The sequence below is a fragment of the Fistularia commersonii genome, chromosome 8, assembly GCF_037954325.1.
Source record: "Fistularia commersonii isolate RoL2024-O1a breed Wild chromosome 8, RoL_Fcom_v1.0, whole genome shotgun sequence".
Taxonomy (NCBI): Eukaryota; Metazoa; Chordata; class Actinopteri; order Syngnathiformes; family Fistulariidae; genus Fistularia; species Fistularia commersonii.
Genome location: NC_141291.1, coordinates 9,141,954 through 9,155,515, shown reverse-complemented (window position 1 = coordinate 9,155,515; position 13,562 = coordinate 9,141,954). Strand labels below are relative to the sequence as shown.

General features: G+C 43.7%; 1 protein-coding gene across 2 annotated transcripts; it reads right to left on the bottom strand.

Annotated features, from left to right (window-relative positions):
* Window positions 1–3,526: 3,526 nt before the first annotated feature.
* Window positions 3,527–13,170, bottom strand: mettl4 (methyltransferase 4, N6-adenosine). 2 transcript variants are annotated; one of them, XM_086150329.1, is made up of 8 exons: window positions 12,843–13,170; window positions 11,127–11,198; window positions 10,070–10,430; window positions 9,838–9,907; window positions 8,911–9,085; window positions 8,702–8,817; window positions 8,527–8,618; window positions 3,527–4,896 (listed from the first exon to the last, which is right to left on the bottom strand). In XM_086150329.1, the coding sequence occupies exons 1-8, from the start codon at window positions 13,056–13,058 to the stop codon at window positions 4,640–4,642; spliced, it is 1,359 nt and encodes a 452-aa protein (XP_086006455.1). In that variant the 5' UTR covers window positions 13,059–13,170; the 3' UTR covers window positions 3,527–4,639. The 2 variants fall into 2 exon arrangements, with proteins under 2 accessions (XP_086006455.1, XP_086006456.1); XM_086150330.1 differs by having other exon boundaries at window positions 11,123–11,198; window positions 12,843–12,976.
* Window positions 13,171–13,562: the final 392 nt, after the last annotated feature.

Sequence of the window (13,562 nt, the reverse complement as noted above, 5' to 3'; positions counted from 1 at the left end):
GGTGGAACTGAAGACAGGGCCTTGGGATTGAGATGGGCGGTGGGGGGAAAGCAGCACCTCTTAGGAAATAATTATCTCTCTCATCCCCCCCAGTAGCCTCCTGTGGGAGAAGGAGCCGAGATGGCTGCCAGTTTGCGGTGCGGCTGTCTCAAACCAAAGGGTTTGTTTTTCTCCCTCTGTGAACCCGGTTGTTGACAAAGCATCTCACTATTTACAGCAATATTTTCCACAGCTCTCTCATAGCCGCGGTTGCATGGGAAATACGTGTGAAAGTTTACCATTGGCAGCACGGGTAGTCTCTCCGCACACTGGAGCCACCGGACAAACGAATCCTCGGCTTACTGCAAGCATCCCATCTAATCAGAGCAAACTTCTGTCCCCTGGTCATCTGATACATTGAAAGCTCAATTCATTCCCTCCTGTGAAATCAAAAACAAGCCACTTTCAGACACAGGTGCCAATGTTGCCCCTGTAGCTCAGACTGGGAGGATTTTTAAGAAATGGGAACCGGTTCAATTAGATATTTTAATGTGACGGTTCTCCTCTCCCTCAGCTCCCGCGCTACTCTCGCCACCTTTCACTCATGGGGATGAGTCAATCTGTGGCAATGCAAATTTCAGATCAGGGAGAGGAGTTGTTAAAGGGACCCCAGGTTGCCAAGATGTTATTCCCCTATTTGATCAATACTTGGCCCAGCTACATAAAAACATTGAAAAAATGTCTCAAAAAAAATTGTATAAAATTGTAAGAAAACTTTTCACTCGTAGGCCGCCATTGTTGTTTACGTCCCAATGCTGTCAGGGCAGTGACATCACGGGGTTGGCCCTTGGCTCGGACCTTACGTTGCAACAGCATGTCATCTGCACAGCCCCTTCCCGTTTGAATCTGAGAGACGTGAGCGAGGAGGAGAACACTGGAGACAGAAGTGCAGTGTTGTATGAGCATAAAAATAAGGTCCAACAAAGATGCAAAGAGGCAAGAGTCGACAAAAGCCGCTGGCGTGCGTGTGGCAACTGCGTTGCTATGCTAACAGAGAGAGTGCCAATTTTCAGGAGCTCCGCTTTTTGTCATTAACTGTCCGCCGTAGACTTACAAATCGTCGTGCTGACCAACTAGGTGACTTGTCGTCAGCTTCCTCCATGATCGTGCCGACTCTCTGGCTTTTCTCATCAGATGCTACTTCTGCACTAGCGGGTTGTTGACGTCCTCGCACATCCAGCATCTCCTCCCCGTGGGATTTCTTCCAGCAGCGTGCTTCACTTGTTTCCCGAGGACCTTTTGTATGCCTGTGAAAGAAACTGCAGCACCCGTGAGCACTGTCAGCTACTTAGTTCAACTAAATGCGTCAAATGCATCTGGAGAGAAGCATTTTCCCGCTCCTTCCTTCTCTTCTCGTCCCTTTGAAAGCCGAGTAGCCTAGCATCACTCCCTTTGTTTCCCTTGGGCTGGAAATTGGACCCAAAAGCAGAACAAGGTGGCATTATTAGGGTAAACACCGTACCAAGTGGAAGTTAACGCTAGCAGAAAGCCAAAGTTAACGCGCGCAACCTCCATATGTCAACAACCGTGCTTGCATTATGCCATTAAAACAATGCTGGTGCCCCTGGGTTAAAATGTTATGAATTGCAAATTCTTTGTTCTAGTAATAGACAAACAGTAAAGCATATTTATGTCCCATTTTTATGTTTGATGGCCAATCCTGTTTTGAGCCGGCCTCTGCTGGCAGACATGCAGCTGCGCAGGTTTGAGTCGAGGCGATGTCAGGTTGCCGGTTCATATCAAGGATCTGAATGGAAAAATACTTCACTGGTTCATCTCTACACTGTGATGTTTTTGTCAGATCGACACAGCCATGCGGCCTTGTGAATTTGCATCAGGGTCCCAAACACTGGTCTATTCCTTAGGGGTTATAAGACGGTTGAGGGTGAGTGGAAATAATTGTGTTAAGCATTAATAACAGAATGCACACCAGCCAATAAGCCAGCAGGCTGTGTAAGCACAGACTTGGCGTGGTATCCCACCCCGTAATTGCAACCCCGCAAAGAATATGATTTACCGAGTACAAATGCTTAAATAAAGGCTTACAATAATAACAACAATTACTACTATATAGAGTATTTAAGTTCAGTGCTTCCAATAATAACAGTGATTATTGTTATTATTACTATAGAGAGTCAAAAGCTACAAAATGAGACTGCAACTTATTTCACGGTCAAATTGCATGAAAATAAATGTGGTTATTGTATGGTCCAGGAAGTGTTTCCCTATGCAATGACATTTGTTTGCTGTCCACAGTGAAGCCAGATAGGTAGCAATAACACAAAAAACAAAACAATAAATAACAAGCTTATTTTTGCAATAATGCCATAATAATCATTATTAAGTGGTCTCAAATTATACATTTTAGACTCTTGATCAAAGATAGTACAATTATTTCCATATGGTAATGTAAATATGGAACAGTAGTATCTACCATATTAACAAGTGGTAAGAATTAACTTTCTCCTCCAGCCTGGACCCACCTAAAGAGCCTAATAAAAATTAAACAAGAGACGTAGTGCGTTCTGACTGCTGGAAGAAGAGGGTAGCCCGGGTTTTCACTGCCGTACTTCATCTAGAGTTTGACAGGACATGCTCTAGTGGCTGGCGCCTGGAAGATGACCACGGTGACATCATTCTGCAATCTCGGCTTTTAGGGAGTGATCGCGCAGTTAGAAGATGAATACTGAGAAAAGGAGGCAAATAACAGAAGCGGCGAGGAGAGCACGATGAGAGGGGAGGACAAAGACAGAAGGCCCGACTGTTTGCGATGACGTGACGGCTTCTTGAATTTGATTTCCAGCGGCGACGCAAAGATAACGCCGGATAGATAAGCACATTTGCAAAGATGAAAAATTGTTGTTTGATGTGGTTACTGTCTCATTTCTGGAAACATATTTCTGAAAATTCCTTTTTTAATTTATTGCCCCTTTTTTTTGAAGGTTTTCAACACCCTACCCAGTTTGTGAATCCAGTTTGCATCCTCTATGCTCTGCACTATTCCCCTCCACCATTAAATAAATATATTATTTTACAGGAAGAAGGGTCTCTTGTTTTAGATCCAAAGCTGTCTGGTTTGTGTTAACTTTCCTGAGGATAGAAAAACTTTGTGTTTTTATAGCAGCAAAACCGCGATTAGCTACAAACGGTGCAAACCTGACCTTCAAACCAGGGAGCGGGCACTAAACGCCCAAGTCTGATCTGCTTGAGCTGTAATTGCCACAACTGCAAGATATCACTTGGCTCTAGATGCCAGGGTGGATTTCAGTGTATAGCTTCCCCTACAGCACCATAGCTTGAAAAGTATAGCTACCATTCGTCTGCATCTGAAAGGTTTTCTATGACTTTCAAGGTCTTCAATTTACCTTTAGTTTCTGTGGGAACATAAACAACAGCATTGAATGACTGAAGGGCTCTAACCCCCCCGCGTTGCATAATGTGTTCCACCATTATGTTCAACACGTGTCGGTTGAGCTGTGGCATTAAGGTGGTTCAACATTCCACTTTATTTAAACTTGTTCCATAAAAACTTTGATAAGAAGAAAAGTCACATGTGAAAAGGCATTACGCAATTAAAAGATAGTAGCTTGCCGATTTGCATCAATCTGTCGCATTATAACCGTGTCATGGAAAAGGTATTGAACAAAAAAAAGGTTTTCACCTTCACTTGTTTTTACATTAAATGGCTAAATACCACATTTTCTAGTACATACAAAGAACAGAGTAAACCGGCATATAGCAGCATCTCTCATCAGGATGTGTGTAATTCACCAAAGTTGAAGAATTTCGACTGCATATTCTGTGTATTTCATTGACGTTTTCTGGTGGCAATCACACTGCCGCATCCCTGCTTCTTTGCCATCGGGGTGAAAATATTTCAATGGAAAAGTGTGTTTTTCAACTGACCGTGGACAAGATGAGGTGTAAACGATCTTGCTCGGGACGCACCGGCTTCATTATCTGTGATGTGTACCAGGCCGTGGCGGCATTGTCATCCTCAGCTGCCATAAATCACCCCTGCTCTTTCCCACAACGCTACACAACAACACCGCTCCCTCCTCTGGAGACTACCGACTCATTAGAGAAGCTGTGACCAAAAGGAAATGACAGCTTAATGGTGATGCTGACGGTTAAAAGTATGACCGCCGTCGCTCCATGGAAACGTTGAAAATTTAGAAAACACGCCGCTTGAAGTTGAAAACACGGCGTTGATGCGGTGCTTAACCGGAAATTAGTTTGACTTTGTTAGTGTTGTGAGACTTTTTTTTAAAATTTAGTTCTGATCGGGCAAAAAAATCTGCCAAAATTAGCGATAGCTTGATGGCCACCGTGATGGTGAGCCCGAGATTACTCCACAGCCCAAAACAAACATAGGGTGTTGTTTATCTGATAGCAATGTTGGAAGTTGGGTTCAAAACACATCCCCACAAAAATGCACTTTCATCTCTCCAACTGCATCATCACTTCACTCTGACTCACTATCTTTAAAAATGGACCCAGATAAAAAAAAAAAAAAAAAAAAAAAAGAAAAACTGAGGTCCCACGAGAATTAGAAGAACTGATCAAAAGCTTATAGACACATCTTGACGTTGCTTCATTATTAAAAAGCGACGGACAAATTCTGTGGGAGAGGTTTTAGTTCACAGGGGGACAGCAAAGGGACGGTGTTGTCTTCGGGCTCTTCAGCGGACTCATCTTCACCGAGCTCCACTGGATCCTCAGAGGGCATCACGGTGAAGTAGCTTGTATGCTGAAATCTGAGCACCTCGTTGCCCCAGCTGGTCCACCCTGGCTGCAGGCTCCGGGCGAACAGCTCCAGGCACCGGGCCTCCGCCCCTACATACGGCCTCAAAACCTCTATATATTACAAAGAAAAGGTATAAATTAATTATTGTATAAGCAAGACAAGGTTAACACGACCATGCGACGGGGACGGATCCATGTCCGGATGAATTACGCAATTATAGTAGTATAAAATGTAGACTACACAAAGAAGGCAAACACATTTTGGGAGCGTCTGTGATGAAGTGTTTCACTGCCCTCTCTGGCAAAATGAGTTTCAACCACTGGTGTGTGTGTGTGTGTGTGTGTGTGTGTGTGTGTGTGTGTGTGTGTGTGTGTGTGTGTGCGCGCGCATAGACAGTAGGGGCTTCGTTTTGTATTTTGTTCATGTGAGTTCTCTCTCAGGAGAGCGGATGTAATGAAAGTATCATTTTTCACTTAGTATTCTGTGTGTTACTTTAAGACATATGTTAACTTGCTATTGGATTCTAGATTATCATCTAAAAGTATGTTGATCCTTTGCTGGCGATGCTTTATTACAACACATTCATGCCAAAAAAACTATATCCTTTTCAAGTAAACTCCAATACCGGCGATCACCTTGGAACGTTAAATGCTTAATATTCGACCACTGGCCCGTTATGTACAGACAACGTTGTTTCGGCTAATGAATCTTACGAGGCGATGCGGGCACGAGATCGGGCAGCGACCTTGCTGCCGCGAGTGTTCTTGAATGGTGCACTTTTTATGGTGCAATTACCAATTGCTCAGCGGAAACGGCACTTCTATTTATGGCGAAAAAAAAGGGAAAAAAATTAAAGCCATGACAGGATAGATCGCAACGTGTACCTGAGCGCGGCTCGGTTTTATTTTAAGACGCACCTAATCATCACGTGATAAATAAATACGGCGTCGGGATAAAATAGATCCGCCGTTAGATCAAACTCCAGTACTTTGGTTGTTACTCTGCAAAAGGCCAGCGGTGGCAGCTGCCCGCCTCTGACTCAGAGTGACCTTGAGTCTAGAAGTGATGATATTTCCATAACGGTGCACCTGACAGATCACCTCCTCCGTCTCCGGCTGCGCCCGCCACTCAGGGAGTTAATGAGCTCAAGAGGTCTGATCCCGAAACAGTCCTGCGCGGCGCTGCGTCCCGACTGCCGATCTCTGGTTTTTACGCGCATCAGGCGGACAAGAGTCTCGGATCAGAAAGGCCAAACAAGCCCCTCTCCAGGTAATTCGGCCCAAGCGGTGACTCAGCTCACCAAAGTTGAAAAGGGGTCTAATTACCGTCTTGAACCCAAACGGAGGCAATACCGGAGCTCAAACAGACAGTACCACTTATACCTTCAATACATTCAGTCTAAAAATAGCGCAGGCAGTCCCCTCGCGTTCTATTCAGGGCTTGTCCGGGTTTAGCCGAGTAAAGAGCCAACTAATTATGTTTTTTACGTAAGGCTCCGTTAGTTTAAAGTCTCTCATCTTTAACAGTTTTTACAACGACTTGCTTCGACTCACCACTCTTCTAATCTCGGGTTAAGCATCTGGAACTAACTGTCAGTGGTAAGTGCGACGGTGCGCTTGGGAGTTTTAGCTGGCGATTCTAAGATGTTTGATGAGAAGAATCACGTCTCCAGGTTGTAAGCGGAAATGCTGATGGACACGAAGATGATGCTACATCGCAAAGTGACTACTTCCCTGGCGACGACTCGATTGGGCGTTACCTCGATGTCTCATAATTGTACCAGAAATCTTAAATTTTTTGGAATAAGCTACATTAAATACTCAAAATTCAAGCAGCGTGGCAAGATCGTGTTATTCCTGCTGACCCTGTGTGATGCCATAATGCCGAGGAAAAAAAAAAAGGAAATCCCACTTTCTGCAATTTAGCTTGAAAATAAAAAGATTTTTTTTTCTTTTTGTTTAAAAATGTTAAATTAAAAGACAAACCGGATAACGATCGAATCAAAAATGGAATAATAGTCCATAAAAAGCTTAATGGTGTTGTAGCCGATGAGACGCTGTGTAGCGCAGATTACGGTTGTAGATCTATCCCTTAATTACAAGTAATGAAACACACATAATTGGCAGTATGCTGCTAAATGAGATATGCAGCCACTAATTATAACACCAAGTTGGAAAGGGAATTAATTTTAACATTTTTGCAAGTTGTTGGGGAACCCTAATTAATAGAATCTGCACGCCTAGTCATTCTCCATTTTTTATTTTTTATTTTTTCCCTGCAGCTTGACCATCTGGCAAGGATGCGCTGTGTTTGTAATGGAGTAACGGTGCCCCCCAATCTCTCCATAGCAACCAGGAATGTCAGTGGCAAGATCCCCGTGTGAGAGGGGGGAGGAGAAATGGGTCAGGGTTTCTCGGCGCAGCGGGTTCACGGGCTGCAGCTTCCGGGCAGACACGACACCGACACGCTCAGCTTTAGCACACACACACACACAAAAAAAAGCATCTCGGGGATGAAGGTGATTGTGGGCTGGAGGCAAATTTGAAATTTACAATAATAAGGATCCACTTGCAAATCCTTCAGATGTCTGCAAAAATAAGAAAAAAAAGCAAATCTGGAATTTCTGATCTTGATCATAATGTAGATTAGCCCTTTCTTTTATTACGTGGCACTCTGCAATTTGGAATCATTTTCACCCATGGGTCGGAGCCACACCCACCGCCACCACAGCTTTCTAACTCCTGCCACAAAAAAGGGGGCGTTGGTAAACGGACTTGGACATGAAATGCAGTGAGATGCACCACCTTTACCCACACTACGGCCTCTGCCACTCCAACAGCACTTACGTTGTTAAAATAATTCTAAAAAGTATCCAAACATGCTGAGTCCTTTTTTTTTTTTTTTAATTTTCATGCATCCTTGTATCTAAGGAAGGGAACTAAGTAAACTTGCAAAAATAAATACCTGTTCCCTGATGTATCCTATCTGTATATTACACAAATAAATCATAATGTTAGTATCATACTAAAAATAGCAACCTCCGTAGTCCATATTATATAAAGATATATGCGTTTGTGACTGTTCTTATTTCACCATCAAACAAGCGTTTTGTTCGCATTAAATTGTGTTCCCTTAAAAGGATGGCGGCGGCGGCGGCGGTGGTGGGGGGCGAGGGTGACGTCAACCATCATTTCTTTTTTCCCAGAGTCACGTCATATACGCTGTCAAGGTCTTACATTCATTTTCAGTACGCAGGGCACAGGTGGGACGCAGCAGCTACTGTAAACTCAAGTCCTCCGCAACTACAGTGCGAGGAGGACTGTGGGACTGTGTTCTGTGGATATTGATATGATATTCAAAAACAGAATTTTCCTTTGAAAATCACATCACCAATTCATTACTGATTCATTCACCAAAAAAGGTGTGTTTTTTTTTTGTTCTGTTTTTTTTTTTTACCCAGCCTCAGCAACAACTACGTGTGGTCCTCTAGAACAGAGGCACATTTCACAAAGTACAGTACGTTTTAGATTTAAGTCCTGAAAGCATTTCTAGAGTCACAACGGACTTGGAGCCAATTGTGTTTGGAACAAAGGGTTGAGGATTACACTGAAGTTGCGCGGTGAGACAGACAACACCGGTCAGTGTTGCAGCATTGCCCTCTGGTGGAAGAACTAATGACATGCTATTTTCCCAGGCTTCTAGCAGAACCATCCCCCCCCCCAAAAAATGTGATTATCCACCTGAGAGCGGGGGCTTCTGGGAATGGAAGACGGATGGGACACTGATAATCAAACGGTGATTTTCCACAGGGGCCTCTGACATTTCCGAGGAGCTGAAAGTTGATATTTAAAAAGAGGAAACGTTAAAAAAGCATTGATTTAAATATAGTGGAGATGCATTTGATTCATGGTGCACCTTGAGGAATGATCTGCTGAGGCAGCAGGGGGACGGCATCGGCCCAGGACCAACACCTCATACGGCTTCTTGTGCTGTGAATCGAGTGGAAACACAAACTCTCCGGCTGTGGTTACCTTCAAGCAGAGAGACACTAGGATTGGACACAGTTGAGATAAGTTCCCGCTTTAGCATTCGGGGGTGGCAACCAAAGGAAGCGACAAGCGCACCTTAACCCAGAACCATTTGGCGACAACCTCCAACCCCCAGTGCGGATAGAGCTCGTCACAGACGGCGCGCAGGTGGCTCGGCCTGTTTGTGACCCAGGTGACCACCAGAGAGTTTTGGGATGCCAGGCATGAGATGGGGAGCTGCTTCAACTGAGACCAGGGCAGAGTGCTGTACCTTCATAGAGAAAGAAGATTCAGAACGAACAAGTTGTGTTAGATTAATACAGGGCCTCTGTCAGGAACTGCAACATAAAGCTTTTGCGATCGCGTATTTGCGCAGATGAAAGTAAACGTTTATCTAGAAATCTTCAAATCTTCGGAATCTGTCGGATTTTCCGATGAACACTGTCGAGGGCTGACATCGGCACGCAGTCACAGACTGATTGAACTACCAATGAACATCTGATAAAAGCAGAAGACATGGCTCAAATGTGAATGGAGTATCGATTTGAAAATCAAAACGTGAGCGTGTTGCAGCGTGCATACTTTGCTGAAGACTAGCATTGTGTGCTCCTTTTGCGGGTTCACAAGTCAGAATCATTGAGATACACATTTCAGGGAGAGTGACTGTTTAGCACCTATCTTCAAATAAATCGTCTATTTACAGCTGTTTACTCGTACAGCGGCTTGAGGTGGGATTACTTTATCTACTTGAGCTTAGTTCTATGTTTAGAGGTCAGAGCTACGGAGGGGGAAAAGTAGGATACAAATGCACAATTTCTTTCTGGGTTTTGGTGAAAACAGCTTTTCTTGTAAAACTAGTAATAAATGATAAATAAATTGGAACCGTTAGCGAGCCTATTAGCACAGATTTAGGTTTGAGCGTGTTGTTGTGGCTTTTGGCCTTTATTTGTGAAGTTACTTCATGTGCATTTGAATGGACAAAAAACTAAATTTTCCCCACGTCTTACCATGATGTTCACTCACCTACGACTCCTCTTAACGGACTTGTTTTCCCACGGCGGGTCCATGACTATTAAATCAAACTTTCTTCCATCTAGGCAAGCAAAACACAAGCAGCTTTAGAAATTGATGTTGGGGGAAACAACTGTTATTAGATACTGACATCCAAAGATCTTGGGTGGAGAATTGCACCAGATGTAATACGAGTGGTGGGTTCGGTTGTCGATTCTGTGGCTTTTCACATCTGTTTACTCACAAAGGACAAGAGGTTGTATTCTAGTGAAATCAGAGAGCAGGAAAGCTGTGCGTGGGGGAATCACGTATTCCTCCCCCATCAGTGCGACTACCGCGCCGCAGCTCGCCGCGTTCTCCGTTACCCGGGAGAACAGGTCGAGATGTGACGTCGTGCCGTCCTCGGCGACAAGCGACTGCACAGAGTTTCCCTGTTCCTTGTCGTCCACTAGAGGAAGCTCTTTAGCCATGTCACAAAGACCGGCAAGGCTGCACTCTTGGCAGGGAGGCTCCTCGTCCGACGACTCTGCCCTCCTCTTCAGAAATCCGAGCGATTTGGCAGAATCCACTAAGGACTTGGTTCCTTCCAGAATAACAGACCTGATCTGCACAATCACACAGAAGAGATCCGTTTCTCAGGGCGGTGACATTTTCTTAAAACATGAATTAACGATTTTACTTTTACATTCTCTACGATGTTTCTCAGTCATCCTGGTCAAAACTTGTGGTGGCAACTGGACTCAGTTTCTCTGCATGATAGTAACTTGCGTATTCTCGCGATTCCCCGGGATGTCCCGCTTCCCAGGCCCTGAAGCCGCTGCTGCGTCCTGCCAGGCGCCCATCATTAATCCCGTCATATCACCGTAAGCTTGTAGCTGTTAGCACTGCTGCTGTTTTTACTACGAGATCCTTTGTACCTTTGCACACAAACCCCATCGACATCCTCGCTTACTATCTCAGACAGTACCTTGGTGCTTGCTAAAGAAGACAGATATGATTTGACCATAATCCCCGCAAGCAGTGTGCAGGCCCAAATCAGATACTCTACTTGTAGATGTGATTGAAAGCCAATCTTATCTCCAGTGGCTTTATTTGCATTTTATATCTTCAATCTAGTCAATCTCATTCATGACACTGCAGCTTGATTTTACCGTGGCATGCACCAGGGCCATGACTGAACAACTGTCAATTAGTGTTGCATGTTGAAAAAGGCTTGATTGTAAAAAATGAACAAAAACAGATCTTGCCAAATGAAGCTTTCTAGAACAACTCTGAGATTTAAAGACCGTGATCTTACCAACCTCCTCGTGAAAGGCCTGCGCATCTATTTCTCCCTGGTTGAGTTTGCTGTGTTTTCGTTTCCTTTTCTTTTTCTGAAATAAAAGGAGGATACTGTTAATTTGATTTTAATATAATTGGATTTCATCTGATCTCCAAGTTGTATTCCAATCATTATGTCACTGACAAAATATTCAGTTGCGTTTATAGATCGTCCAGGTCATTCATTTATTCATTCATCATCTGTTCCGCTTATCCTGCAAGCTTATCCTGCAAGGCTATCCCAAACTGTCGTAGCACGAGAAGTTCACCCTGAATCATGAAGTGACACAAGAATGTTGTATATAGATTACAACAAATTACATACAGAGACAAACAACCCCTCACCTCGTCATTCACACCTCTGGGGAAATGTATAGTCCTATCCAGGTCATGCTCCTCTCAATGTATTGAAAATAGAAATATACAGTATACAAATATATTTCTTTCTATATGGATATTTGTCATTGATTTTGCATTTCCACAGTACCTTGATATCGTGATGCTTGCTAAAGAAGACAGAGATGGTTTGACCTTAATCGCAGCAAGCCCATTCATACACAGCTGGAAAATCAGATACTCTACTTGTAGATACGATTGAAAGCCAATCTTATTTCCAGCGGCTTTAAATGCATTTTATATCCTCAATCTAGTCAGTCTCATCCATGATATTGCAGGTCTAGTTTACCGCGGCACACTACAGGCCCGTGACTGAACAGCTGTCAGTTACTGTTGCATGTTGAACAAACTTTTTAGAAACTTAACTGTGACAAATTCATAAAAACAGATCATGCCAAATGAAGACAGCTATCTTTTTTCAAATCCCCTGTTCTGACATAGGAGATGAACACTGGCTGGGCAGGGAAATACAGTCTCTTCAGTAAGGCTACCAGGTTGTTTGTTGGTCACCTCACTGGGCAGTTACAGCTGACGGTGCCACCAAATGCACGCCGTCACACCCGGAAAGCAAGGCTTCACCTTAGGCATGAATGGTTATGACAACATAATGAACATGGGAGAGTTGCTGGGGGAAACCAATGCCAGCACAATATTTACAGGGATACACAATATTTCAGGCGGAGACATGCCACTTAAAAGTATAAAAAAAGGAGTTGTGTGCAGTGTTGAGCTCCAGTGGATATGGCAACGGGTGATTATTTGTGAGTGGTAAGTCTCATAAAGTTAAAATCCAATATACACTGCTAAATTGTTAAAATCTATTGCTGTGAAATACTTCTGGTGAAGGACTCACCACGCGTATCACTAGGGATGGAGACAGGAGTGGATTCAGATGGGAAACTCGATTCTTTGTACTGAATCGGACAGGAATCACTCACCAGAGAGAATCGGGATTTTGAGTCATTTGAGTCAGTCTGCTCTAAGCTAACGAGTGTTTCGTGAGTTGTGAACTTTGAGTATTGTGATTCTTTGTTCACAGCTCATAGTAGGGAAGGAAAGGTGGAAACGAGATAAACCAGTAACTTAAAGCATCAAAACAAAGCAGTCGTACAACAGTAACATGTTGTCTCATCTCGCAGTTAGCTAGCTAGTAGATGGAGACGTGGAATGGAATCAAGACTCGGGAGTCATAAAACGACTCGAGTTTCTGAACGATTCGTTCACGACTCGCACATCACTAGATGACTATTGTGATACAAGCGTGGAGGAACCCACGTCGTGTCCGGTTTTGCCTGGTTTACCTTCGATAGCGTGTCCGCGTCCTGCGACGTGTCCACTTTCCCTCCGCCACCAGCACTCAAATGACTCTTTGAGATATTAAAAAAGTGCCTTTTGAAGCAACACTTTGCGCTTGACTTTGGAGTTCGTCCCCACCGAATACACCGCGAGCAGCCTTTATCGATGAGCGCACACGCATCGACAAACCATCCCTGTGGGCTTTTTACCGCCACCGACATGTTCGCGTTTGGATGCTGCCGAGAATTTAAAGTTTCGGTGAGCGAAAGTCGAAAAAAACAACCAACAACTTGGATTTCCACGATAACGAAAGCGAAAAGTTAGCACCGCGCGTATTCGCGGAAGTAGAATGTGATTGGACTGTACGGGCTTCCGTAGAGCCGCAGCGCCTTATTATAAAGCTGACTGTCATTGAATGCATCACAACATCTTTTCTGCGACTTTTTTGAACCTTTTTGACTGGAAGAGCCATAAAAGCCAAATATTTCTAAATATATTTCATTGAGAGTCATATAGTATTTTTAACATATAAGAATCTAAATATGTATTACTTTTAATGCGACCTCTATTGCTGCATGGATTTGTTCTCAGTGTCGCTTTATATTTGACCGTTTCATTTATGCAATTTTATCATAGCATATTAGACATACCGCAGATCCAAATGCAAATGCAGTCTGGAATGCACGGCAATCATCGTTTTTTATTCCTTTTCGCCATCTTTTCTG

Bases quoted from the DNA above. Each gene is read 5' to 3' on its own strand.
- mettl4 (XM_086150329.1), bottom strand. From the start codon at position 13,058: ATGTCGGTGGCGGTAAAAAGCCCACAGGGATGGTTTGTCGATGCGTGT. The intron at 8,818-8,910 runs GTGCGCTTGTCG...CTCTGCTTGAAG, and splicing joins CCAAATGGTTCTGGGTTAAG to GTAACCACAGCCGGAGAGTT. The intron at 8,619-8,701 runs GTGCACCATGAA...ATCAACTTTCAG, and splicing joins TCAGCAGATCATTCCTCAAG to CTCCTCGGAAATGTCAGAGG.